The sequence below is a fragment of the Pelodiscus sinensis genome, chromosome 3 (assembly GCF_049634645.1).
Source record: "Pelodiscus sinensis isolate JC-2024 chromosome 3, ASM4963464v1, whole genome shotgun sequence".
NCBI lineage: Eukaryota > Metazoa > Chordata > Testudines > Trionychidae > Pelodiscus > Pelodiscus sinensis.
In genome coordinates, this window is record NC_134713.1 from 42,272,094 (window position 1) to 42,299,529 (window position 27,436).

Sequence of the window (27,436 nt, forward strand, 5' to 3'; positions counted from 1 at the left end):
CATAATAGTGAGTTAGCATTTACTGTTTCACCATGGTTCAGATTGGTATAAGTAGCCTTTAAAAAACAAGATTTCAAAATCACTGTGGTGTGGTAGTAGGAATTGCTATGGGAGAACTGGGGGGATTAAAGGTCTTAAGTTTGCTGATGGGAGACATTAATCACCACACGTATTCACCTCTATCTTTGTGCTGTGTTAGAAGTACATGTATGTTTTAAAAAAAAACCACCTTGGTTAGAGACAATCAGTAGAGCGGGCATTGGTGTTTTTTTATGATGCTAATCTTTCTTGTATTCTGCTTCTGGGAACTGAATATATTTGATTCTTATGTTGTTGTACTATAGATTTGCTCTTCCTGTTGGTGTGAAGTCTGCTAAGTCATCAGTGTTCTGCTTCATTTACAGAAAGCATTCACCAGAACTTTCTGTGTAGTACTTTGTTGGCCTAGTGTGTCATGTTTGACAACATTTCCTGTGCAAATTGTGACAAATTAAAACTGGCTACTAATCTATTGTGAAACATGAGGTGTTGCCACCATGAGTGGCTTAAGAACATTTGGTGATTCTGGAAAAGCTACAATCCAGAGAAATTTCTATGCATAGCTAACTGTAAAAAAAAAAACAAACAACAAAAAAATCCAACCATTGTTAAGATTGTAGGATGGGAAGAGGATTGGTAATTTGTGGGTGTGTTTTCTTGTTTTTTTTCTGGGTGAGGATGTGCTTTTTTAAAAAGCATTCTTGGGTACAAACTTTGGACCCTAGTTAACTGCAGTATTGCAGTGATGAAAATCTAACTCTGGAAGTGAAACATGCCTAACTGGAAACTGAATTTAGCAGGCAGCTGAACTTCTGCTAACTCAAGTTCAGTCACCAGAGCATATTAAAGGTGTGACTTTGCATAGTGAAACTAGAAGAAGTGCTTCTTAACTGAAGGGAATGCCTTACTGGTTTAAGTATCATCTTTTGAAATACCTAGACTCTCCGGAACAACAGGTTTGAATCTTGGCACATCTGACTCCACTTTCTATCTTTATAAGGTAGATAAATCTAATTCCCCGCAACCCTATCTTGTGTGTGGCTTTTCAGGTATGCAGTGTAGTTGTAGCCATGTTGATCCAAGGGTATTAGAAAGAAAAGGTGGGCAAGGTAATATCTTTTAATGGACCAACTGCTGATGGTAAGAGAGACAAGCTTTCAAGCTCAAAAGAGCTCTGATTGGCTTGAAAGCTTGTCTCAGCAACAGAAGTTGGTCCAAGAAAAGATACCACATCACCCATCTTGCCTTTTGGTTAAGACCTCTCTTAAAATGTCATATCTGCTGTGCATGGATTGAATATGCTGTGGCTCTTCATAAGAATATGACAGTCAAACCAAAATTTCCTCTCCCTCGCAACTAACTCCTTGTTGTGCAGTGTACTGTGCTTTTGTTTACTGTAACTGCTATCATTATGGCTCAGATGTGGCCTTATTTTGGGGATGCAGTGAAATGCATGAAGGGGTCATAAATCCTATTGGGGCTGAAGGCTCTTTATAGTTCAGTGCTATAAATGATAGTCGGAATGATATATGCACTTCTTGCAACCATTACATCCTTTTCTGAACGGTGTTGTTAATGTCTTTTAGGTGATTCATATGGTTATTTTTCTGTCTGTTTCCCTATGAGATTTTCTACATTCAGCCTGCCTAATGATGCCATAGAAATTCCTCTCTATTGAGTCCCACAGCTATAGAAAATAGCTGATGGAGAACGGGTGCACTGGTGTTGCAGTAGAAATGAATAAGAATCAGATTTAAAAAATTCTTGGTAGATAAGATATATTTTGAGAACTGTTTCAGTCTTGACTTTAATGGGTTTTTAGAGGTACTGTAAGTGTATCCAGTGCACACAGTTTATGGGAGCTATTTATAGCAGGGCTACTCAACACGCGGCCTGGGGACTGCATGTGGCTCCCGTCCCATTTGTTTGCGGCCCATGGTGTGGTTTGATTTATGTGGGACTCAACACGCAACCTGCGGGTGGGAGCCAAAACAAAAAAGTAGTCAATATAATGGTCTTCTGTTGATAAGCATTTTAGTAGTTAAATTCCTGGACTGTCATTGCTCATTAAAAGTGCTGTCCATGGGTGGAAATCAGGTAAGTATTGCATTTCATTGATATCAGCAGAACTGACTTAAATGGGGCCTGTGTATTGTATAGTCTTGCCTTACTCTTTGTATTCATGCCTGTCAGTGTGAAAGAACCTTTTGCATATGTTTGCGTATATATTTGCATGTATATGCAACCACACTTAAGTTGCGGGCCTTGGCATATACTATGAGTATCATTGTAGCCCCCAAGGCTTCCAAAGTTGAGTAGCTCTGATCTATAGTAACATTCGTCCTTAGGCTGCATGTTTTTATCAGTAATGCATAAACACATTTTATCAGCCTGCCTTTTGTCTTATCCCATGGACTTTTCTCCTCTATTCTCCTACTGCATGTCATTAACAATTTCTGATAAATGGACTTAGCTAGAAGTAGTGTCTTCACTATTATTAGAAATAATAATAAAAAAGTGTGTGTTTTTCATGCTCTTCTAATCTGTTGAGGTCAGACCCAGAAAACACTTCTTAAAAATTTCCATTAGAACAAATGTTTTCAAAGTTGTGCGATTGGACTAAAACTCCCTTGAAAATATAAGAACTTAAAGTTTCATTTGTTTAAAAAATTATTCATAAGTGGCACGCAAGATGATGTGGTCATGACTTTGTTAGGAGACTAGAGAGGCACAGACTTTGCAAAGAAGTTGAAAGGGGCCTTGTTGTGACTAATTGAATTAACTAACTGAATAGTTGATGGGATTTCCTTCGATTAGTCTATAAGGGTTGAACTGTAGCCTATTCTGGGCTCTTGCTACAATTCAAAAGCAGAAGCCCCATAGGGAGTGTGGGACTCCACTTCTGGCCCTGCGCTCCCTGTGGTACCTCAGCCTTTGAAATATTCAAGAGCTCCTGTGGTTTAAGGAAGCCCTGCAGGGTGTGCGTGGCCAGTGGGGGAGTCCCCTCTGGTGCTGCACTCCCTGCTGGGCTTCTGCTTTTGAAATGTACAAGAGCCCCACTGGCAGAAGCAGAAGAGGTGTGAGCGGAGATTGCTTCAATCCCCACTCACACCGTTTCCGTTATGCCTCTACCTCCTCTGTCTCCCACAGAGACAGTACTTACATCCCTAGTTGTGACCCTCTCTTAGGCAGAAGATGCCTTTAAAATAGTAGGTGAGGTCTGTTTATGAGTTGATGGAACAGTAGGCATAAATAATCCCATCCTGTTTTGATACTGTGTCCTAAACACACTCCATTATTTTTATAAACTCATTGTAACACACAAAGCAAGCACCTCCTAAACAATGCTCCCAAAGACCCCGTCAGTCCATTGTCTATAGTTAGGAACGCCTCTCGCTCAGTTCACTATGCCTGCCCAGAAAAAAAAAAAAACTATGGGAAGTAAGGGTCTTGCAAAGTGCCCTAAGGGTCACTTGAAATGTGCAAGTGACATCATTACAGGCCACAGAATGAATTGATGCCATGAGTTCCTCCATAACAGCACTCAAAAACATTCATACTTGGGATCTGTACTTCGGATCAGTTAAAGGGATTACTTAGGGATGTTCTCAAGGAACTTATTAAATTACATACTTGACAGACATCTTTTTGATTATGCTGTTCAGAGTTGTAGAGGTTGTTAGTAGAATAAGAAATCATACTTCTGTAGACAGATTTTTCTTGCCGCCTGTTACTTCCTTATTAGAGGGCAAAGTCTGTACCTTGGCTTTTGAGGCATTTTGCTGCCATGCTTTAGATCTGATGTAGCTGTGTTGTGCTGAAGGACAGACTATAGAGGGGCTAGAGAGAGGGCCTCAAGAAGCAACACGGGCTTGTGGACACAGCACTGGACTGGTAGTTCTGCAGTTTTGAGTGAGTACTGTTCATAGCTCTGCCACTGACCTCTTGTGTGTGTCTGAGCAAATAATTTCCTCTTTCTCCACTTTCCATCCTACACATCACCAATCTTGTCTGTTTTTAAATATTAAGTTCTTTGAGACCCATTACTATGCTATGCATTACTGAGTTTGTCCAGTGCCTGGAATGATGGGGTCCTGATCACGGGGTTTGTAGGAGCTTCTGTAGCATCACTACTGATAATCGCAGGAGGGTGTAGAGAACGAGTGAGATGTAGCCAGAGGCTCACTAAATTCTTGAAGCATGTGGACACACTAACAAAAATATCAGTGTCCTGCACTGCTGTGCTCTAGGGCAGGGGTGGGCAATACTTTTTGATGGGGTTCACTCCAAGAATTTGGTAAGTGGTTAAGGGCCGCACTTTTCTATGATATTAAGGAAGAGATGCAGATCTGGGTTGTAGGTTGAGTGAGAAGAGAGCTCAGAGTAGGAGATGGGTGCAGGAAGAAATGTGGGTTTGGGAGGGTGTTTGGATGAAGGGAGGAGGTTGTGATTGTGGCAGGGAATTGGGGTGCAGAGTCTGGGAGTGGGTGCAAGATAAGATTGGAGAAGGGAGTAGGAGAGAGTTAGAATTTGGCAGGGGGATTGTGACATGAGGCAGAGATTGGGGTTGTGACCTGGGTCATGGGATTTGGTGTGCAGGTGAAGGGGGTACAAGGTCTGGGAGGGGGATATAGGTGCAGGAACCGGGGATATAGAGAGTTTGGGTTGTGACCTGGAGCAGGAGTTGAAATGTGTGAGGGTGTGAGATGCCAGATTTAGGCATTGGCTGGGAGGCACTTACATTAGGTGGCTCCTGGCCGGCAACCTAGAGGGACCCTCAAAGTGACAGGCCCACACAAACAGCTGCTTTGAGTGGCTTGCTGAGGTGGGGCAGGCAGACACCCTGAGGCTCTCTCTGGACTGTGGGATGACTGCAGGCTGAATCGAGCAGTTTGGTGAGACTGATGTGGCCCATGTGCTGTATTTTGCCTGTCCTTTGGGTATGCTGAAAGGCTGGTCCGTGCTTTGGCTGAAGGTTTGTGGAACAGTTACACCATAAACTTCCAGTGTACAAACTTTTGACTTTTTTGCTTTAGGCAAAGATGAGCATTTGGCCTCTGTAGGATTTGCTCTAAGGTCGTAGTCACTTTTGTTATCCACTTAAGTGAAATCACAATAGGACATTCTTAATTTGAAATGTGTCCACGCAAAGATTTGAACAGGAATAGTAAAAGATGTGAATTAAACAAGATTTTAATTTAGTTCAGTTCAGGTTTGTATATATACAAACCCTGAATCTGTTGTGAGGATTTCTGCAGAAAATTTTGAGCTATAGGGCACGTTCTCGTTCTCTCTGTCTCTCTCACACAGCATCATAGGCTGTAGGAATCTCCCCAAAACATCCCCTTACCCTTTGAGGAAAGATCGTTGTCAGTTGATGAGCGCTGGGAATATAAATCTGTGATAGCATCTTGATGGTTGTTAGTGGTCCATTACTCCACTCAAATTATTTTAGACACAAAAGTAATCACACAATTTGTCATCCTCCAACAGTTGCTAGCTTATTTAGAGGATATTTGTTTTTTAAAATTATGTTTTTAACATGCTCTGGTGATTGATCACCTATGAAATCTATAGAGCATTGTATAGTGTCTGATCTTGATTGGAGAAGACTTTAAAATATTCACTGAGTGCCTCTTTTTTGACACACACTATTTGACTGACTATATTTAATAATGACCGTAAAAGTGCAAAGCATGGCCACAACAATGTTCTTAGTCACTTTCAACTTTTCATTTATAAACCACATTTATTAAATGTGTCCCTCCTTGACTTACCTTCTGGAGGACATGAACTTTTTTTATTCTTTCAACTTAGTTTATAGTTACATATCACTTGCTGTGGTAAAGAAACTGTCACCGAAGAGTAGGCCTTTTTAGAATTCTTAATTTCCTTTTTTACTCCAAATCTGAAGATGATAGTAGTACAAGAAACACATTGAGTAAGCCCACAAAGCTTTTATGAAAGGAAGCAAATACATGTGCTGTTTCACTCACTCCACAAACATATTTCTATTCCTCAAACATGAAAAGGCTTACACCAAAAATTAAACACTTTCAAGTCTGAACATTTCCCACTATTGTGTACTGACCCAATACACATTTTTTTTCAAATTGTTTACTTTCTAGCGCTTGACCTATTACAAAGTTTCACACAAATGCTTCCATATAGATTTGGGGCAGAAAACTGGGTCGTCTTTCTCAGTGTTTAAAATTGAAGCAATTAATGTAGAAGTGCATTTCAGCTTTTGTTCTTGTTTTGCAGACAACCTGTGACCTTTGTGTTGGGAATCAATTATGTTGGCAAATAATGGAAAGCTTCCATAACTTTTTCTGAGTGGCTTTTCAGTTTTTGTCCTTGTGATATTCCATTTTTCCACTGAGACTGACAGGCCCTGTTCACACAGAAAATTAAAGTGGCTTAAACCAATACAAACCTGTGTAGAGACTCTTCATTCATTTTAGAGTGACTGTTTCAGGTTAGTCTGTTGGAAACAGATTGAAACTAAGCTTAAATAACTACTCTTAGAATGAAATGTGTATCCTCATAAGTATGCATTACATTAAATTCACAACTGTAGTTAAACTGATGCAGTTCTCTGTATAGACAATCCCACAGTGATGTGTGCCCTCTCTTCAGAATCTGTCAACTCCCTCTTCAGTTTCTTGTACCATAGTTTCTAGACAGAATGTTAGCACCTATTTGTACAGTTCCTGTAAACTGAATGAGTAATATTTTTTTCTTTTCCTCTCCAAATTTGTGGGTGAACTAAAAAAACCAAACGTTTTATTTTTTTGGTTAAATTGAAAATTTGCTAAAAATGTATTTTTTTTCATTTAGTTTTGACTTGGTTTTGGATATTTATATCTTTTTTCTATTTTTAATTGAGCTAACTTAAAAATAAAGGTTTCTAAATTAAAATCCAAAACCTTTCATTTTGAAAGCGTCAAAACGCAACATGTTTTGAACAATTTGTTTTTGAAAAAAACATTCTTTTTTGTTTGGACAAACAAAATTCAGTACAAATAGATGTTTGACAACCCAAAATTACAATTTTTTTGGTCAAACTATTTGTCTGAAAAATGTCACCAATCTCTAATCCCTGTATCTATAAAGTGTGTACCATGTTTTAAACAAAATCTACCTAATTCAGGATAAAGTGCTCCGAAAACTTTGTTTTTTTGTTTCACATTTTCTATATTAAGTTATACTTTCAGATTTAGAAGATGAATCTTAGATTCGCCCCTTAATTATAATGCATAACAAATCTCTGTTATGATGACATATTTCTAAATAGAAAAAATTGTAGAAAAAATATGCAGCATTTGAAGCTCTTACATGGGGGAGAACGGGGGGGAGGAAGGGGGATATATCCAGTGGAACATAGTCCAACATAGTACAGATGGGATTATAAAAGCAATTTTAAGTAGTACTGTAGGATTCAACTACAACATTAATTACATCTAACAGTAGTGTTTAATACATCTTGCTGTAAATACTATTGTATAACTAGCACTTGGAAGCATTCATGTCAAATGCAATTGGAAATTTATTTGCATTTCAGACTAGAAATATAGATAATGCAACAAATATGTTTAAATAAATTGTCTTCCTTCTCATACATGAAATTCAAGTACTGTATATCCTCTCTGAAGATAATTAAACTGAAAAGTTGTCTCTTTCATACCCTAACTAAACTTTTATATGATACTAAATATATATTTTATAAATGTCTCCACTCTTTCCTCCCTCTCACTTTAAAGTCTGACAGTTAAAATAAATTATGGCTTGCGGAGAAATTATACTGTGTTATTATGTTAACACAACTAACCTAAGTATACAAGAATACGTTGTGCTGATTGCTCAAAATTGCAGTAGGTTACTAATGCACAATGTTCATTTAAAATTGTGTTTTGTGCTTTTGCTGTTTGAGGCATTAAAATATAACTTTATATTTTTAGTTGACTTACAGACAAAAACTACCAATGAAAGAAGAAAACGAGTTCAGTATAAGTGAATATTCAGGCACCTTTTGCTGAGCCTGTAAATTCCCTGTTGGTGACTCTGAGAATGTAGCAGAATATAAATGCTTTCAAAGATCTAGATTTTTCTTTGACAAACTCTTGATTTTCCCTCCCCCCTTTATTTTAATTTGGGAGACTCTTGCATATGGTCCCATGCAGAAGCTGTTGCAGTGGCATTTATCTGAGATGGCGGAAGAAGAGGGCACATGTCTCAGAACACAGTGTTCATTTGTTTTACTGTAAGACATGGATTGCTTTAGCAGATTGGTGCCTGCTACAAATTCATTAGTGAGAAGAGGGGCTGCCTTGCTCTGCTTAAGGTGAGCTAGGGCAGTTTAACAGCAGTCTCAGCAACTCCAGTCATAATGCATAATCACTGGCTTCTCCTGCAGCAGCTAAAATAAAGGGTTGTCTCCCCCCTCCCCCTCCGCTGTTATTCGATGACTGTGGTACCAGATGCTCTTTAATCTTTATTGCTGCTGCTTAGCCTAAATAAAGGAAAAAGTAAATCCTTGCCTACAGGAAAACAAAATGAAGCAACTTTTTCAATGTGTTGCGTTACAGAGAGGGCATGTGAGTAGAGATGCAGCAGCATGTGAACTTTTAAGACGGATTACCCCTTGTGCTTTTTCCCTTCTGTTTTTGTAAAAGTGATCTGGAGCAGCATAGTCCTGGACTCCAAAACCGGCCTATAACGGATTGTTGGTCAGGGATGGCAAGCCTTTTAAGCACAGCTGCCAAAAATTAAATTGGTGGTGGTGGAATGCCAGCCTTAGTGAGGATTGTTATCTTGTTTGTTCTCTCTTTATTGGCCTCTTTTCTCCTCCTCCCCCCTAACTCCTTGTGCCTTGCCGATTTTGTATCTTACACTTAAGAGCATCCATGGGAGAAAAGAGGGACATATTGTATTTCTTATGTGTCTTGTCAGGCATGTCAATTAGAGTGCATGCCAGCAGAATTTGCATAGTGAACTGTAGGTCTGTTCTTTCTCTTGCCCTGAAATTTGGCTGTTCTCCTTCTCTTCCCTTGAGTGTGAATTGTACATGGATGCAAAATTTAGGGAAAAAAGAGAATGTACTGCATGTTTTTGAGTAGTTTATCCAAAGTCTTAAAATTATGAAATAGTCCTTTCCCATACTCCCCTCATCCCTCTGCCTGAGCAATGCCCTCTCTTAGAAAAACAAAACACTATATAGCAAGCTCCTTTTCACTATGAAAACCACTGCAAGATGGAGTTTTTTTGGTTGGAGTATCCACAAACTCAATTCATTGTTCAAAAATAATTCTGGCTCTTGGGGCCATCTGCTGCTTTCTGCTGCAGAAAAGCCTAGATTGTGAATTGTCAGGTGTCACTCAGTTCCTATAGATGTGATCATACACAGGTAGTTGATAAATTTATTAAAAAAATAACTTTCAGATCATCATCCATTTTTATCTGAATTTGAAGAGACTTCTTTCATCTGAATGTAAATGTGCATTAGACTTTTTACTGGCCTTTACGAGTTTCGCAGTGTCTTTTTGCTGTAAAAGTCTTTTTGACGTTTTTCAGCTTAGTATGGCTTATCTGATGTTAGAACAAGCTCAAAAGGTAGAATTCAAATCTAAGGCTAATTTGGACATGGTAAGTGCAGTTGGCACAATCCTTTCCCTCCCTTTTTAGAACTTAAAAGTCAAGAATAACTGCCTCCTTGTTTATTCTACAGATGAAAGTATGCTTTTAGCAATGCTTACTAATGGCGTAGGTTGATTAGTAAATGAAAATCAGCACAAAGAACCAGTTTCACAGTGTCTTATTTTTAAATGTATGCAATTCTCTTTGACTTAAAAATGGAGACCAGTCATCTTAAAAAATACCATTTATTTAATCTGTATTTAGATGCACTCTGCAGCTCAAAATGTATGTAGGCTTACAAAGTTAGTCTGAATTTTCTGCATGCAGTGTAACTTGTAACTGTATGTGTAGGGTTCTGAAAGATTCCATGCTGAGAATTGTTTTCTTTTGTGCAAAATATGTCTGAAGGTACAGATTTATTTAATTAAACTATACATTTGAGCTGACTACTAGAGTGACATCACTTGTGAGGTTTACAGTACAGGATTCCAATGTCCAGTCATAAACATGGGGGCTGCATATAGACTGGTAAGTTTTTCGCAAAAAATTGCCAGCTGTCTACATTGGCCGCTTGATTTTGCGCAAAAGCACTGACGTTCTACTGTCTGAAATCAGTGCTTCTTGCGCAAATGCTTTGACGTTCCCATTCGGGCAAAAGCCCTTTTCCAGAAATGTTTTTGCGCAAGAGGGCCAGTGTAGACAGCTAAAAACTGTTTTGCGCAAAAAAGCCCCGATGGCGAAAATGGCGATCAGGGCTTTCTTGCGCAAAACCGCGTCTAGATTGGCACGGACGCTTTTCCACAAAAAGTGCTTTTGCGGAAAAGCGTCCATGTAAATCTAGACAGTCTTTTCCGCAAATGCTTTTAACGGAACAACTTTTCCATTAAAATCATGCCAGTCTAGACGTAGCCCTGAAGTAAGCCTACCATAACAGTTCCCTTTTCTGATTATTTTAACATTTTCCAGTTTGGTTTCCATCATCCTTATTCAGAGTGACGCTTGCTTTTCCACACTGTATTGCTTCAATTATATGTTAAAACTGTGCTGAACTTCATTATGTTTGGGAAAGGATTTATATCCTTTTCCATATTCAGCTCCCTAGCAAACTAATGCAATGTTCTTAGCTTACATTTTCTTCAGTTGTAACTATGCTAGATGTGCTTTAGTGTCCCAATACAAAGATGCTCATATGGGTTATACAAAAGGTTTATACCTTGTGACAAACATGCATTTAAATGTATCTGTAATCTTAAAGATTTTGAGGTAACTTGGAACAAATGCTGTCTCTTCAGAAGGGTTTACCAAAGCTTCCTTGGCTTCTGCTTGTTTGCCCAGAGAAATATTTGTGGTTGTGACAATGATGGTTGTGATAGTTCTCAAGTGCTACTTTTCTGGGCAAGTAGGAGAGAAGAATTAAACAGTTTGAAAGAAGATTACTCTCCCAAAGCCTGAAGGCTTTTCTTGTTTTGGTGACTTTCATTTTTTGCTTTTAAAAATTGTTGCTTAAAATTAGGCTTGTAAATGAATGGCCGGAACTAATTGTGGATTTATTAGTGTAATTAAAGGTCCCTATCTGAGAGAAAATTTTGAAATATTATTTTTTTAATTTACTATACACGAGCCTTTTAATTCTCAATCTTTCCCCCCTAAATCTGTAATTCCTGTATGCTTATTTTTCATTTTTTAAAGCTGTAGCCCAGGGGTGGGGAACCTCAGGCCTGGGGGCCAGATATGGCTCCCAGTGTGCTGGATCTGGTCACTGAGGCTCAGCATTGGGGCAGAACACACAAAATCTACTAGCCTGGACCCCCCGTAGGCTCTGGTGTGCAAGAGGAATGAGAAGAGACACTCCCCACAGTCAGTGGCTTCTCACTTATATGTAGCCCTAGACTGGTTTTTTCTGTGGGTCACCAGCCCCCGGCCCAAAAAAGGTTGCCACCCTTGCTGTAGCTGCTTTCGGACAGGTAAAGTTTTAACCTCTGTCTGGTTATTCTGGGTGTTGATGCTTTATTCATAGGCACTATATAAAACAGTAAGTAAAATAAAAGTTCTAATGACTTTCAAATATCCCTAGCAATGTGTTTGTTTCTTGCCTGTGAAATTTCAGCCTTTGTTATTATCCGAAGAAAAGTTGATCTCAGAGCTGTGTTACGTAGAAAATGCTTAATGTGCTATTTTAAAATAAACTTCAGGTGCTTGCCTGTCCTTTCTCCTTCAAATTAAGGCCTCAATTTTCAATGGATAAAACATTGAACATGAAATTCATTCGTAGTCTCCTCATGGCAACTTACTCTGGACGTAACTGTTGGCACTGCTTGAAAATCAAGCCCAACTGAGTTTTCTGAGCTGTCTGCTGCTAGTGGTGGCCTTTTTGAAGGAAGAAATTGCTTGTGATGTTAAACATTTTGTTTAAATTGCTGTTTCAAAGTGAGATTTTAAACTTTGACATGGATTCATTACAGCACTGAAAAGAACACTTAAAGCAGCCCACATTCAAGAGTTTTTAGACTTCCATTATCTTTTGATTCCCTTTCATCTGATCCTTATTGTTGTTCAGGCAAAGGTTTGAAATATTCAAGTAGGATTTTAGAGTGTTAATGCCTTGTCTTCAAGAAGGGGGCAGTCAAAGAAACCTGGCAACATGTATGTTTGGCCAGTTGCCCAGTAGAGAAATTGGAGTTTTAAATTGAAGTTGTAAGGGACTGACTTACTTTATATTTGGGTTGCTTGTTTCCAGATTTGGGAGGACCGATTATAATGTTTTGCCATGAAAAATTTCACTAAGGAATGAAATGTTCAGTACGTGATCAGTTTTTTTTTTTGTCATGAATATTACAAAGCTAAAAAATGCTTGCCGGTGTCTTAACATGTGGACTGCAGTCAGTGTCACAAGTGGCTCTTCCCTTCCTTTACATCATAATGAATATAGCATTAACAGTGGGTTTTGACATTGTCCTGCCAATATAAATCCTTATTACACAACTCTGAGCAAAATGAGCAATGATCATTTTTTACTTAAACTGAGAATTCTTTTCTTGGGGCTAACCCAAGTCACTAAAGAGTTGGCAAAACACATGCAAAGAAGTTGGATCTACAGTCAAAATCATGCTGTTGCAGCATATTGTGAATGCTGGCTGAATACTCTGCTTTGGCCTCTGGTCAAATATCAAGAAATTATGGTGCACTTAGGTTCCTACCAGAGCATTTTGAATGGAGTCTGACTATTCTGTCATTTAGTAATAAGCCAGGTCTATCAGATTTCTTGTAGCAAATATTTAAACAGTTGCTTTTTTGATGTGTGCAATTGTAATCCCCACACCTAGTATGGTTCACTATCTCAGGCAGTGGCACGTAGACCACAGCAATAGATAAGACCAAGAAACCTCACAGCCAGCTGGCTTTTAACTCAAAAGATAGAGCAGTGGTCCCCAACCTTTTGGGGCTGCCGGGCACCCCGTGGTCGGGGCCACTCACGCGCCAGGCACTTGGGGGTGGGGCCGCCCATACGCCGCGTGCCCAGTGCCGGCGCCACCCATACGCTGCACTCCTGGGGCCAGCGCTGCTCCTGTGCTACACGTCCAGGAGCCAGCAGCCTGTGTGCCTGGGGCCGGCACCGCCCATGCACCATGTGCGTGGGGGTGGGGCTGGCCCCGATCACTCGGTGGGTGCACTGAAATGGCCCGGCGGCGCCATGGCTCCCACGGACACGGCGTTGGGGACCACTGTAGTAGAGGCTGCTATACTAAGCTTTAGAGGTCCCAGGTTCAAATCCACCTGGTGGCGGTTACATCATGTGTGTGTATGTGCGCGCACACACATGTATTGATGTAAAGATATTCTAAATAGTAAATACTGCTTTTTTGGTCATAAACAAATAATTAATAGAAGTATGCATAGATCGTAGACCTGCACAAGGCTTCAGTGAGCATTGATAATCTGGCTGTTGCTTAACTACAAATAGGCATTATCTGAAATTGGAGTAGGATCCACTAAAAGTGGAATTGAAAAATGATTTAGGCTTGTATAAAAAGGTTACAGCAATTTAAAGTACAACTCGATTTAAAAAAATATTTGTATCATTTGTCTAAGTACTAATGTTGCCTCTTCAACTGGTGTGCAAAATGGAAATGTAGTTCTTCGAGAATTTTAAATGTATGACTTTTACTTTTGTAAAAATATAGTTTACTTTGGGAATAGTAACCTGGCTAAATATCTTGTAACTTGTTCAAGTTTAACTGGGCATATTTGGTCCTTAAATATTTTATATGGTATTGGCACTATATACTGTAAATGCACAACACCCTGTATATGTAATAAAAAACATTGTGTGGATGAGGAGTTCTCAAGCTTTCCTAATGTGCACTGTGTCTTAATAGTTTTTTGTGAACCATTTTCCCTTTTCATTCACAATTGTGTACACTATATCCCTTCTCATTTGCAGTAAAATCTACTCGTAACATGTAACTTGAGTCCCTGGAGTCAAGAGATCAATATATACCTTTTTGTTTTAATCTTTTATTGCTGCACAGTTGTATTTCGATGGGTTTGGGATATTTCTTGGTTTCGTAGTGAATAATAGAAGGTCAATTTTATTACAAATGTCTAGTATTGTCAGTTGTCAGGGTTTATAAAACCCTGTGTCGGGGCTTCTTTTTATTGCCATTTTATTTATCCTTTAGAGAATGCTTGGTCCATGTTTTCACTACAGCCATTAGGGGTAGAACATTTTCTAAATGAAAGATGAGATTTTTGTGTAATCTCTGGAGTTCAGGAGCTGGGACTGAAACAAAATCCCCCCCCAAAAAAACAACCCTTAAATATCATGAGACTTGCAATAAAATTTTGAGTTGGCAGCTCTGATCTGTCTTTTGTAATGCCTTCTTCTGAGAAGCTGTTTTTAAAGAAAATAATTGTGATACCCAAGTCCACAGCTATCACAACATAGTCCTAGAGCTGGTATTTTATTGACTTGTAGGAAAACATTGTGACCATGTTGTAATAAAACTATAGGAATGAAACTTACAGGCATTTGGAGTAGGGAGTTCCCTTTTGGGCTGTATCATAATTGGGATGGGCAGAACCAAGTGGATATCTGTGTATATGAATAGCTTTCATAATTAGTATTATACTTTGAGATCAGAATACTGCTGACTCTGAGAGAGCTCTGAGAGAATTGCTGAATAAATAATATCAAAATAGCATTTATCTAGAAGTGTAATCATCAAACAATAAGTAACAATAAGGTAACCATCGAGCCATTATGAATCTTCTGGGATTCATAATGGCTAGAATTTTACAAATGTTCTGAAAGCTACATTAAAGAATTTACTTTATTTTTCAAAAATAGTCCTGCAGTGTCTACTCACCTTTCTTAGCAAGGTCAGTATAAATACGTAGATTGAAAGAGTGTTTTGTGTGGCTCTGAAAAAAACTGACTTCTTTTAAAGTTCATTCTATACTTGCTTTTTACCAAAGCTTGAGTAAGTACATTTGTCAGGCAGTCTCTGAGATTTAATATTTTATATCAGCCAGTGATACTGTCTCACCAAGAAACTTGACATATAAAATTTAAACAAGTTGCAAATGCATTATGTGAATAATAATATAGGATTTTCTTTTTCAGCCCTTTTTCCAGCTTGTAAAATTACGGAAACTTGGACTCAGTGATAATGAAATTCAGCGGCTCCCTCCAGAAATAGCAAACTTTATGCAGCTGGTAGAACTTGATTTATCCCGAAATGGTAAGCTACAGTATTCAGATGTGTTTGGTTATCCATTATTTGTGTACAGCAGAACCTCAGAGTTAAACATCTTGGGAATAAAGGTTGTTCATGACTCTGAAATGTTCATAACTCTGAACAGAACATCTTGGTAGGTGAACCGCTGAACATTGATTTAATACAGCTTTGAAATGTTACTATGCAGAAGAGAAATGCTGCTTTTAACCAATTTAAGTGAAACAAGCACAGAACCAATTTTCTTACCTGGTCAATTTTTAAACCTTCCCTTTTATTCTTTAGTCTTACTGTATATTTTAGAAATGTGTGTCTGTATGTGAATCTGTTTGTTCAAGAACTCCTCCGAAATGGTAAGAGCTAAAACTACCAAATTTTGTATGTAGCTTCCTTTTATCATAACTTAAAGCAATGTAAGGAATGTACAGTAAAACTCCAATTGTCTGGCATCAGTGGTCCGCACTCCCGATAGTTCAGCACCAACTGGAACCCGGAAGTGCTCGGCCAGCCAGACTATTGGAGCTGCTCTGCCCTCGACTTCTCCAAGTCCACTGCTGCTGAAACTGACCAGTGGCGGACTTGGGGAAGCCGGGGGCAGAGCAGCTGGGGTGCTGCTGGGTTGGTCCCGCAGCGCTGCCCCGCACCTGAGTGGTGCCATGGGACCAGCCTGGCAGCACTTGAGCTGCTCTGCCCCTGGTTCCCCAAGTCAGCTGCTGGTCAGTTTCAGCAGCGGCTGACTTGGGGAAGCTGGGGGCACAGCAGCTGGGGTGCTGATGGGTTGGTCCCGCAGCGCCGCCCTCACCCATGCTGCGCAGTGCCCCGCCTACTCCCCTCTCTTCTCCTCCCCCCCCCCCCAGACCGCTCATAGCCCCCCCTTCCGGTACTCCGGCATAACTGATAATCCGGCACCCTCTGGGTCCTAAAGGTGCCAGGTTATTGGAAGTTTACTGGACCTGGAATTGATTTTCTCATAACATGGAAAGTGAGGGATCTGGTAGAAGGGACAGTTATACTGTAGAACAGTGGTCCGCAACGCAGTGCCCGCGGGTGCCACGGCACCCGCCGGGACATTTCTGTGCGCTTGCTGAGTGATCGGGGCCGGCCCCGCCCCTGGGCATGTGGTGCATGGGCGGTGCCAGTCCCTGGGCGCGCAGCGTATGTGTGGCCCTGCCCCCGGATGCACGGCACAAGGGCTGTGCAGGCCCCGCGCATGGCAAATAGGCGGTGCCGGCCCCTGGGTGTGCGGCACAGGCGTGGCGCTGGCCCCAGGTGTATGGGACAGGGCTGGCGCCAGCCCCAGGCACGCAGCACATGGCAGCCCCGCCCCCGGGCATGCGGTACATGGATGATGCTGGCCCCTGGGCGTGCAGCACAGGAGCAGCGCCAGCCCTGGGAGTGTGGTGCCGGCACTGGGCACACGGTGCGTGTGCGGCCCCTCCCCCGGGTGCATGTGCAGCCTCTCCGCCGTGTGCGTGGCCCCACCCCCGGGCTCCTGGCAGCCCCAAAAGGTTGGGGACCACTGCTGTAGAATGACCACAGAAGGAAAGCAAGGGGCCACAGATGGGGACTGGGACAGCTATAACCCCACTGGGCCTGCAGGGGGCTGAAGTGGAGAAAGGGACAGCTATCTACTTATATATGTAAGAAAGCTCATGTGCGTGCATGCGTGCCACTCTCTGTCCCCCAGCTGGGGGACATGCACCCCTCCCACAACTGTGCCTGCTGCAGTGGCCATGGGAAGTGCTTCTAACCTGTCCCCACGCTGTTGCAATGAGAGAAGGCTGGGGTTGTTCTGTCTCCCCGGGGCAGCTCCATGCTGAGCCCCTCATCCCCAGCCCCACCCAAGAAAAATGATTTACATGAAGAAAAACCAAATTTATTTTAGTGAAGGTCTGGAGCAATGCGGGGTAAATCTTATAGTAGTTTATATTTAACGCAATATTTTTTTCCTCTGCTGCTGCTTGATTTCTGGTTGTGTAGTTCTGGGTTTAAATGAGGTGTGTAGTTGTCCAGTTAGTTCATAACTCTGGCGTCTGTAACTCTGAGGTTCTGCTGTACTATGATTATCAATAATATAGACTACTGAGATTTTCACATGGCTCTGAAGCCTATAAATACCCTGACTGTGCTTCTAGTGAATGCTAGTTTTCTGGAATACTAGATTGGATGTGCTATGGTTCAGTGCTAAGGGGAGCCAGCAGTAGAACCACAACACTAGAATACTGCTCTTCTCTATCCACTCCTTTCTGAAAGGCTAAATATTGTGTGTGTGTGTGTGTGTGTGTGTGTGTGTGTGTGTGTTCCATCCTGTTTTGCTTTGCGTGTCTCTGGTAAGCTTTTTGAGCACTGTGTATACACATACACTTAGAAGGCAGAGACCAAAATGAAATACAGTTGGACCTCCTTGGTCCAGCACCCTTGGGACCCATCTGATCCTGAACGAGGGAGTTTGCTGGACCACTAATGGTCAGTACCTCTCCTGGCCACAAGCTCCTGCTCTCAGGCTCCTTTCCCGGCCCTCTGGCCCTGCTGTTGGCCCTAGCGACCTGGCTCCACTCCTGGCCTCCACCCTCCCTGCTGCCTGCCTACAGTCCTGGCTCTGCTACCAGATCAGCTGCGTTCTTGGCTCCCAGCTGACCTCCACTCCCAGCTGCTGGGGCTCTTTGGTTAGGCAACATCTGTAGTCCAGAGAGTCCTGCACCACAGTGGTTCAGATATATATGAGAGAAGGCCCACTGATATACAAAGGCAGTACACTGGATACATGTCCATTCCATTCTTCATCCTCTTGTTTCTCTCTTCCCCCTAGTCCTAATCTTCTGTTGTTCCTCATGGCAAGTAAAAAGCATACTGTAGAGAGTGATAGTTTGTTGTTGACTTGTAATACTTGCTTCAACTAGTGCTGCTCCTGCTTTTCTAAGCAGTGGCTGAGTGAAATTAGTGTCGCTTGTCAGCTTTGTAGCCTGGTGAACTTTTAGTAACTGTGGGAGATGTTTTGGGGCTTGCAGGGCTCCCTTTTAGCAGCTTCTTATCCATATGGTTGAGGAACAGCAAATCAGTGTTCAGAAATGGAGCATGGTCTCTTCTTGCCTGGACCAGCAATATCTGGAACACTACAGAAGCAGCATATCAGGCCCCTGGGCAGAGTTGTCATGCTTATTGGTAATGCTTCCAGTTTAGTGAAGGAAAAAGAACCAATTAGGTGGAGAGGCAGTCATGTCTATCTGCAGCTTTGCTTCAATGTGTATATATAATATGGAGATATAACATCTCATAGAACTGGAAGGGACTGTGAGAGGTCATTGAGTCCAGTCCCCTGCCCTCACAGCAGGACCAAGTACCATCCTTGAGAGATTTGCCCCAGATCTGTAAACGGCACCCCTTAAGGACTGAACTCACAACCTTGGGTTTAGCAGGCCAATACTCAAACCACTGAACTATCCCTCCCCCCATTAAAAACTGCCATGTATTAGGTTGGGGAGGACATGACAAAAATGTAAATATAAGAAGAGAAACACAGAGGCTAGAGAAGCGATGCTGAGCTGTAAGAGTAGTTGTATTTGTTGCCATTTGTAAGCAGCCAGTTCCTCCTCCCCCTGCAAACCTGACTAAATTTTGAATCCTGGTTTGAAGATGTCAGGTGGTGGTGGTCCAACCTAACCCCTCCTGTGAATATTCAGCAATGAAATGCAGCCCTCTCCCCACCCCCAAAAAAATTACTGAGACTTTCACTGTCCTATATAATTTCATGCATATTCTCTAAACTTTGTAGGAATGAGTGGTTGATCAGGAATTATCTGGGAGTTCTATGCCATTGGCTTTATGTACAGCATTTGGCTGTGTAGGTCTGCTTATGAAGACAACAGTGCTTTGGATCAGCTTTGTTTTCTCCTTGCAAATGAATAACTGCATGCAGAACTGATGTAGCCAGAGCCATTGAATCTTACGCAGCTTCACTTCCCTTGGCAGTTGACATGAGAGTCCATAAGAATGGATAGCGTGAATGAATGTTTGAGGAGGAGGCGGAGAGCAGGGCTAGTTATAAAATACTTCCTTGTGTAATAATTTCTGAAGTGATGACTTGAACTCAAGTAGGTTGCAGGAAGCAATTTCTCTTATGCATCCAAGGTCCAATCTTTATCACCCATTTTATTGTGTTATTTTTTGCCCTCAAAGTTCATTACCAGAAAAGACTGGATTTGCTTTCTTCAGCTTAATCTAGTTGCATGTAACTGTTTACTACATAGCTGATTTTGTCAACTTTTTAAAAAAGAAATGTAAAGATTCTCTCAGTATTCTAAATATTCAATTATTTTGCAAGGTTCTTACTTCTGTTCTGAAGAACAGCTTTACTTGGGAGAGAATCTCAACATGCCTTAGGCACCTCCTACCCAGTGACTATTTGTTAATCAGTCTTTGCTATTTATATACTCAGCAAAAATTACTACAATTATTTGTGTTTCTTTCAGACCTAGTAAAACAGCTCTGCATGTCAAAACATGATCTGCTCCATGAGTAGGAAGCGTGGTAGTGACTTCTTAACTCTGGGCAGGAGAGACTATTGTTCTTTTCTTCTCCTAGCTGTTTGTTGAGTGTGCTAATTGCTTTAATTTCTGACCATCTGTCGTGGGGGTGATACACTTGTCCCTCTCCTAGGTGCAGCTGCTGGGTGCCTGGGCTTCTTGGGGACCATGACCAACCACGTATATCCTACAGTGCAACTGTGGTTATACATCCATGCCCCTCCCACTGGCGCTGTGTGTCCTAGCAGCTGGAGTCTCTAGTCAAAACTCTTCTCATGAGGGTCATGTGGCCTAGCAGCTGGCGTCGGTAATAAATGGGTACTGGTCCCCCTGGCTTGGGGTTTGAGGAAGTGTCAGGGAGACCTGGGCCTTCCCTACTCCACCAGGTCCCAGCCCAGGAACCTATTATCACTGCTCGCTCAGCAAAGAATCCCAGTGCAACACGCTGAGAGCCAAACAGGCCCTACCAGTCTCCGCTGGCCTCCTTCCAGGGTCCTTCCTCCATATCCTCTGCTGCAGAGTTGGTGTCTTGCTGTTTCCAGGGCAGGTCCCTCTGGCAGTCAGCCTGCGGATCTCGGGCAATGCCTCCTTCATCCTCAGCAGCCAGCCCACACTGAGCCCCTCCCCAGGCTACCTGGGCTGCAGTCTGAGCGTGCCCAGCAGCTCTGAGGGGACAGGGCTTCTTCAGCCAGGTGGGCCTGTTTAAGCCCGGATTTCCCAGTGTGGGGCTGGTGCACCCCGTCACACCATCCTAGTTCCTTCAGGGATGGAATACTAATATCAGTTCATTAAATGATAGTTACCACTACTGGTTGCTGAACCTGACTGTTCCCCACAGAGAAAATGGAGGAGCTGCTGAACATTCTATCACAGGATGAAGTGGAGAAGTTACTGAATGTACAGAATACTTCCATCCGTCTCCTATCATAGAACTAATGTTTTTTCTCTTTCTCTCCCCCATCCCCCCATCCTTTAAGTGATAAGCTGAGAGTAGCTTTACCTAGGTCACTGTCATATGTATAGACTACAGAACTGCATTGCAAATCAAGTCATTATTGTCCCCAGCACCAACACTATGTTTTAAACCAGGGGTAGGGAACTTTTTTTTGGGGGGGGGGGGGGTCGAGTGCTATTGACCCACAGAAAAATCAGTTGGGGGCTGCACGCAAGTGACAAGCAAAAAAATCCAAACAAATTGTCACTGATGTGCCCCCCAACTGAGAAGCTAACAGACACTTCCCACATTCCCCTTGCATAGAAGTGTCAAGGAAGGCCCATGCTAGTAGATTTTGTATGTTCCAGCTCCACAGAGGGGACTAAGCACCATCACGGGCTTCCTAATGCTGGCAGGGAGCCCTGAGCCTGGGTGACTGATCCAGGCAAGCTGGGGGCCCCATCCGGCCCCCGGGCCTTAGGTTCCCCACTCCTGTTTTAAACTCCCAAGATATAAGTGAATTGCAACAGGCAGGCAACACTTCGTCATGCTGTCGGCAGAGTGAGTCTGTTTCTTGTGTTGGCACAAAGGGAGGAATGCTACTCAGTGGAAACTTTGTTAGGGATGATGAATATCCATTCCCTGCTGCCTCTGATCCTTGTTCTTTATTACTCACCAGAAGGGGGAAATTCTAGCTCTTCTGTACTTGCTGCTGTTCTTGAGCTCCTAACTCAGTATATATTGTACCAGGATTTTTATATCTGTGGGATGTCTTATGTTCCCCATGGAGAAGCAACTGCAAAGGAGGAATAATAATAAACTCTAACAAAGGACACATTCAGAACATCAGAAAAGATGTTTATGCAGACTTAATTATTGCACACGTGTGTTATCCCTGCATATGGGACTGGAAACAGGGCATGACTATATGCGGAATTAAGCTAATGTGAACTCAGTCCTCTGTACTTCTGAATGAGAGCATCCACATAGGAGTCTCAAGAGTAGGGATATTAGATATCTTGTAATTGAATAGTTGTATAATCACATGAAATCTTAGTGGTTACATCTATTTGATAGTCCCCGGGGGTGAGGCTGGCAGCCAGTGTACTTCTGGCCACACTCTTCTGTAGCAGGCAGCAAGTGGAGGACAGGAGGATCCACAGATCTTGTAGGCATGGGGAACCTTTTTGAAAGCTGGCTCCCTGTGCATATCGGCTCCAGCCTGCCACCCTCACCTTCTGTAGTGCTGTCTTTCTATCAGAGGCAGTGGCATGGGGGTGGAACGCCAGGCAGATCTGGTACACACCGGGAGCCTCCTTGAAGCCAGCTCCTCATGGGCACTGGCTCCCACTCCCCACTGCTTGTTGCCTCTGATACAGAAGCAGCAAGGGGGGGAGGGTGCGTAGGTGACAAGATTAAGTGACAAACCCAGGCTTATCAGTTAATCGTGTAGTCCACTGCATGTTGACATTCATACTTATTTATCTCTCTCAGGACAGACATAACTATGCCTATGCAGATTCCTGTTGTAGATCAGCCCAAACATGCTTTAAATAAAGCACTTTAAATTCACACCTTTAATTCATTTGGCTTAATTTCCCTGTAGAGAAGCCCTTCAAATTCTTTTGACTGAAAAATATTTGCTCTTACTGATGTGGACAGCTCGTGTAACTGATACAGGCCATCTGCTTGGAGGACACTTGAAAAGTCGTGCTGGTATCTAGTCTGGTGCAGCTATACTGGCAAAAGATCCTAGGTAGATGGGTCTTGTATATGCATCAAAGTGCTTTTGCTGGTATAGTTTACACCAGTTCCATTGAGAGACAGCTATAGCTCCAAAAAGCACTCTTATCCTGGTTTGTACTAGAGAATTAGATTGAGCCATCTAGATCATTCAGGTATATGAAAAATCCACACTGCTGTGAAGTCCAATCAACTACGTCAAAGTTCCTGTGTATACAGGCCTCAGTTGATGGAATTTTTTTTCCATTAACCTAGCTAACACCACAGGGGTTCTCCTATCACCGTATTAACTGAAGGATATACAACTCTCAACAGGGATCTGAACCTACTCCTCCAGGTCCTTATCAACCTCAGTAGTCTTTTCTCAGCAATATACCAATTGTGGACATACGTAAAGTGGCCACCTGGACATTAGCACACATGTTTAGAAAACAATGTGTGGATTAATTGGTTACCCAATGAAACTCAAAAGCCCCTTCCAGCTAGACAGGGACACTCCTCAAAGAAGAGGACATAAGAACGGCCGTACTGGGTCAGACCAAAGGTCCATCTACCCCAGTATCCTGTCTGCCAACAGTGGCCAGCACCAGGTGCTCCAGAGAAGGTGGACCGAAGACAATGATCAAGCGATTTGTCTCCTGCCATCCCTCTCCAGCCTCTGACAAACAGAGGCCAAGGACACCATTTTATCCCCTGGCTAATAGCCTTTTATGGACCTAACCTCCATGAAATTATCTAGCGTCTCCTTAAACTCTGTTATAGTCCTAGCCTTCACAGCCTCCTCTGGCAAGGAGTTCCACAGGTTGACTACACGCTGTGTGAACAAGAACTTTCTTTTATTAGTTTTAAACGTGCTACCCATTAATTTCATTTGGTGTCCTCTAGTTCTTCTGTTTAGGGAACTAATAAATAACTTTTCTTTATCCGCCCTCTCCACACCACTCATGATTTTATATACTTCTGTCATATCCCCCCTCAGTCTCCTCTTTTCTAAACTAAAAAGTCCCAGTCGCTTTAACCTCTCCTCATATGGGACCTGTTCCAAACCCCTAATCATTTTAGTTGCCCTTTTCTGAACCCTTTCCAAGGCCAAAATATCTTTTTTGAGGTGAGGAGACCACATCTGTACACAATATTCATAGTTTTATACAGGGGCAGTAAGATATTCTGTGTCTTATTTTCTTAATAATCTCTTTCTTAATAATTCCTAGCATCCTATTTGCCTTTTTGGCCGCTGCACACTGTGTGGAAGTTTTCAGAGAACTGTCCTCGATAACTCCAAGATCTCTTTCCTGATTTGTCATAGCCAAATTAGCCCCCATCATACTGTACCTATAATTGGGGTTATTTTTCCCAATGTGCATTACTTTACATTTATCCACATTAAATTTCATTTGCCATTTTGTTGCCCAATCACTCAGTTTGGTGAGATCTTCTTGGAGTCCCTCACAGTCTGCTTCTGTCTTGACTATCCTAAACAGTTTGGTATCATCTGCAAACTTTACCACCTCACTGCTTACCCCTTTCTCCGGATCATTTATGAATAAGTTGAAAAGGATTGGTCCCAGGACTGATCCTTGCTAGAGAAAGTTACTCACACCATACAGTAAATGAGGTTCTTCGAGGTGGTTGTCCTATGGATGCTTTACTACCTGCCCTCTTCCTCTCTACTTTGGAGTTCAATTTTCAGATTCTGTGATAGAGAAGGGACTCAGGGTCGTGTGGTTGCATGGTGCTAGACAGATGCCAACAATGGCATGAGATGGGGAGAAAAGATGGGTGACCCAGATGAGTACTGCTACTGAAACTTTCTGATCAAAGGCATAGAGATGCTCACTCACTTGAAGTGGAGCACCCAGAGGGCCAACATATCAAAGAACCTCTGTTACCGCACAGGGTGAGTAACATTCTCTTATTTTCAGCTCTCCCCTCGGTCTTCATACTGCCAAGTATTAGAATGACCTCTTCTATTTTTTTATTTGTGTGATTTTTAAAATGGCTTTTTGTTTGAGAACAGTTTGTAAAAAAACAGACTCGGAAGTCTGTCCTAGATCTGATTTTTAGATGCCTTCATTAAAAGGTGACTAGAAAGGCCATTTGAATGGCGGTACTTTTTAAAATAATTAGGTATATTATCAAGAGAAACTTCTTATTACATATTTAGTTTCACTCAAACTCTCTTGTGCTGATATTGAACGTAGGACAGTGTCTTACCCTCTGAGAAAAAGCCTTAGATTGAAATACTAAGCCAGGTGCAGGCCCTACCATCTCTAAACATCACTGTTTGTGTCAGTATGGAAGCAGGAGGTTGTCTTCTCTACATTGCTTTACTTTTTCCCCCAGCCATTCTTATGCCACAAGGGAGGAGGAGACTTGAATAAACTGTGTAATCATTAATTCAAATGATACCTTAGTTATTTGTACGTTGATGCTATTAGCTATCCCATTTTAAGGCTGTATCTGCATGGGTATTTTACCAAAAGCATTTCCATCTGTGCTATCCCCAGTTCCTCCTTAAAATTTCTCAATGCCCAAAAAGTTGTAAGCAGGTACCAAGGAGGAATGAGCGAGTCAGGTAGGTGAATGTGAAAGGATACGTAAGATGTTCTAGGCTGACTTTTTTCCTAGCAGATCTATGAATATTTTAAAAATTATTAGGAAACATTCCCCATTTCCCTCAGCAGACTTGAAACGTGACTTGCTTTGGTACATAGGCATCCACCCTCCCCGTTTAAAGGACCTGGCATTTTTGAAATTCTTCTACTTGTTTGCTTTACATTGCATTTTTCCAGCTGACATTCATGGCTCCATGCAGCAAACGCTGTCACGTTTAGTGCACACATGAGTTGTTGGATCTGTTGGCACAGTGGGGAGAGGAGGCAGTGCAGTTCCAGCTCCTCTCCAGCCGGAGGAACTTCAGTACCTTGCGTCAAATTTCTTGTGGTTTGTTGACTCAGGGCTACGAATGGGACATGCATCAGCACCAAGTGAAGATAAAGGAGCTGAGAGAGACATGCTAGAAAGTAAGGCAGGCAATCTGTTTTGATGCTGCACTGAAGACCAGCTCTACAAGGAGCTTGATGCTATCCTTGACAGTGACCTCATCTCTACTGCCAAGAGCCCTGTGGATACTTCGGTGGGGCTGATCACAGTGGACATTGGACTTGACCCTGGTAGCTGTGGATGAGGAAGTTAAGTTGGAAGACTATGTGGTTCATATAGCAGAGTCATCTAGTTGTGTTGCACGTTAAGACTTCTTTTCTACTCTAGAGGAATCTAGTCAGTTCTAGCAGTCTGTTGTTAGTACGTGTGATCCAGGAGAGGAGAGCACTGGAAAATGATAGCTTTGAGTTGACGCTGCTCAGAGCAATAAGGACATATTTTGAGAGGTGCTCGAATCCTCAGGTGAAAATACCTCAGGGCATAGATGCCAGATTTCAAGGGGAATGTTTGAATCCCCCACTCTATCCTATATATCACCCCGTCCCATCTCTTCCTGCCCCTGTTCAGCTGGTGCCTCCCCATAATAGGAGGGCACAATGTAAAGGACAGGTCATGTGTCCTGGCCTCACCCGTGCCAGCCCTGGAGCCACTGTGCTCTTTCTTCCCCTTGGTACCTCTGGGGGCACTTTGACTTTGTGCTGAGTGTCCCACCTCCACCATGCTCTGCTGCTCTCTGGCAGACAGGAGCTCAGGCAGGGAGCAGGAGGGAGCTGCTTTAAAGCCAGCTCCTCCGGGTTGATGCTTTGCAACCCTGCCTCGCGGCAGTGCATTATAAATGGCTAGGAGTGGATGATAAAAGTGATGGAGGAGCAAATAGAGATGTCAAAGTCCTTAATCATGCTCCAGGCAAAACATGTATTCTCACTCCTCCTCCCACCTCGGACCTGCAGCAGAGACACAAAGTCCTCCAACACATTCCTTGCAACTTCCTAAAACATCTCTGTATCCCTTTTACTCCACGCCTTTGGACAGCTTCCAAAATTATTGGTTGACTTACACACAGCTATGAGAGCTTACATGCCCTACACTCTTATCTCCCATTGCACCAAGCCTTTTGTGTGTGGTGTTAATTGGCTTTTATTAGAAACAAACTCTCAATAGGATAAGAAATCTTTATCTCCTACACATGGTGGGTGGTTGCTGCTGGTAATAATATAGTGTCAGTTTGATCATTTGCTGACTTTAAATCCTGTTCAGGAATCATCAAAATGATTATGCAAAGTGGCAAACTAACAAAGCATGGCAGAATGCTGAGAAGAAAACATTACTGGTGTTCCTTACCAAAATGTTGCCTCGGGGCCCACCCTGACTTGAATAACCCCTGTTGTGTCCCCTTGGTATCTGGCTACTCAAACTCAGCAGCAAGGGGGATCCACTTCTGCTCTCTGACCTAGGGGCAACTTTTCACCCTTAGCTTTACAAATATTATGGAGCTCACAGCAGGCTGCTATGACCATGGGATTATTTATATCTAACCTGTCATACAGGCAATACCAGTGCACTTTAAATCTGCCAAATGCTACATTCTATATCCGTGTTTTTCAAACTTTGGGGCATGGCCCAGTACTAGATTGCAGGTTACTAAAGGGCTGGGTTACCTTGCTCAGCACCTAGGAACTCTGGTGCTTGGCTAAAGAGGGGTTGTGACTCGTGTGAAAGCCACTGCTAGTCCCTACCTGTTCTGACACCGTGCTGTGCCCCAGAAGCGGCCAGTAGCAGGCCTGGGTCCTAGGCAGGGGGTCCTTGGTGCTCCAACCACTGCCCCTGCCTGGGCACTGGCTCTGCACTCTCATTGCCTGTTCCTGACTAATGGGAATTTGGAG

General features: G+C 42.4%; 1 protein-coding gene across 1 annotated transcript in view; it reads left to right on the plus strand.

Annotated features, from left to right (window-relative positions):
- The window catches only part of LRRC1 (leucine rich repeat containing 1), a 109,440-nt gene that overhangs the window by 2,225 nt on the left and 79,779 nt on the right, over positions 1–27,436 (plus strand). The window contains exon 2 of the mRNA XM_075923612.1: positions 15,299–15,416. Coding sequence (XP_075779727.1) covers positions 15,299–15,416 — 118 coding nt within the window. The remainder of the gene's footprint in view (positions 1–15,298; positions 15,417–27,436) is intronic.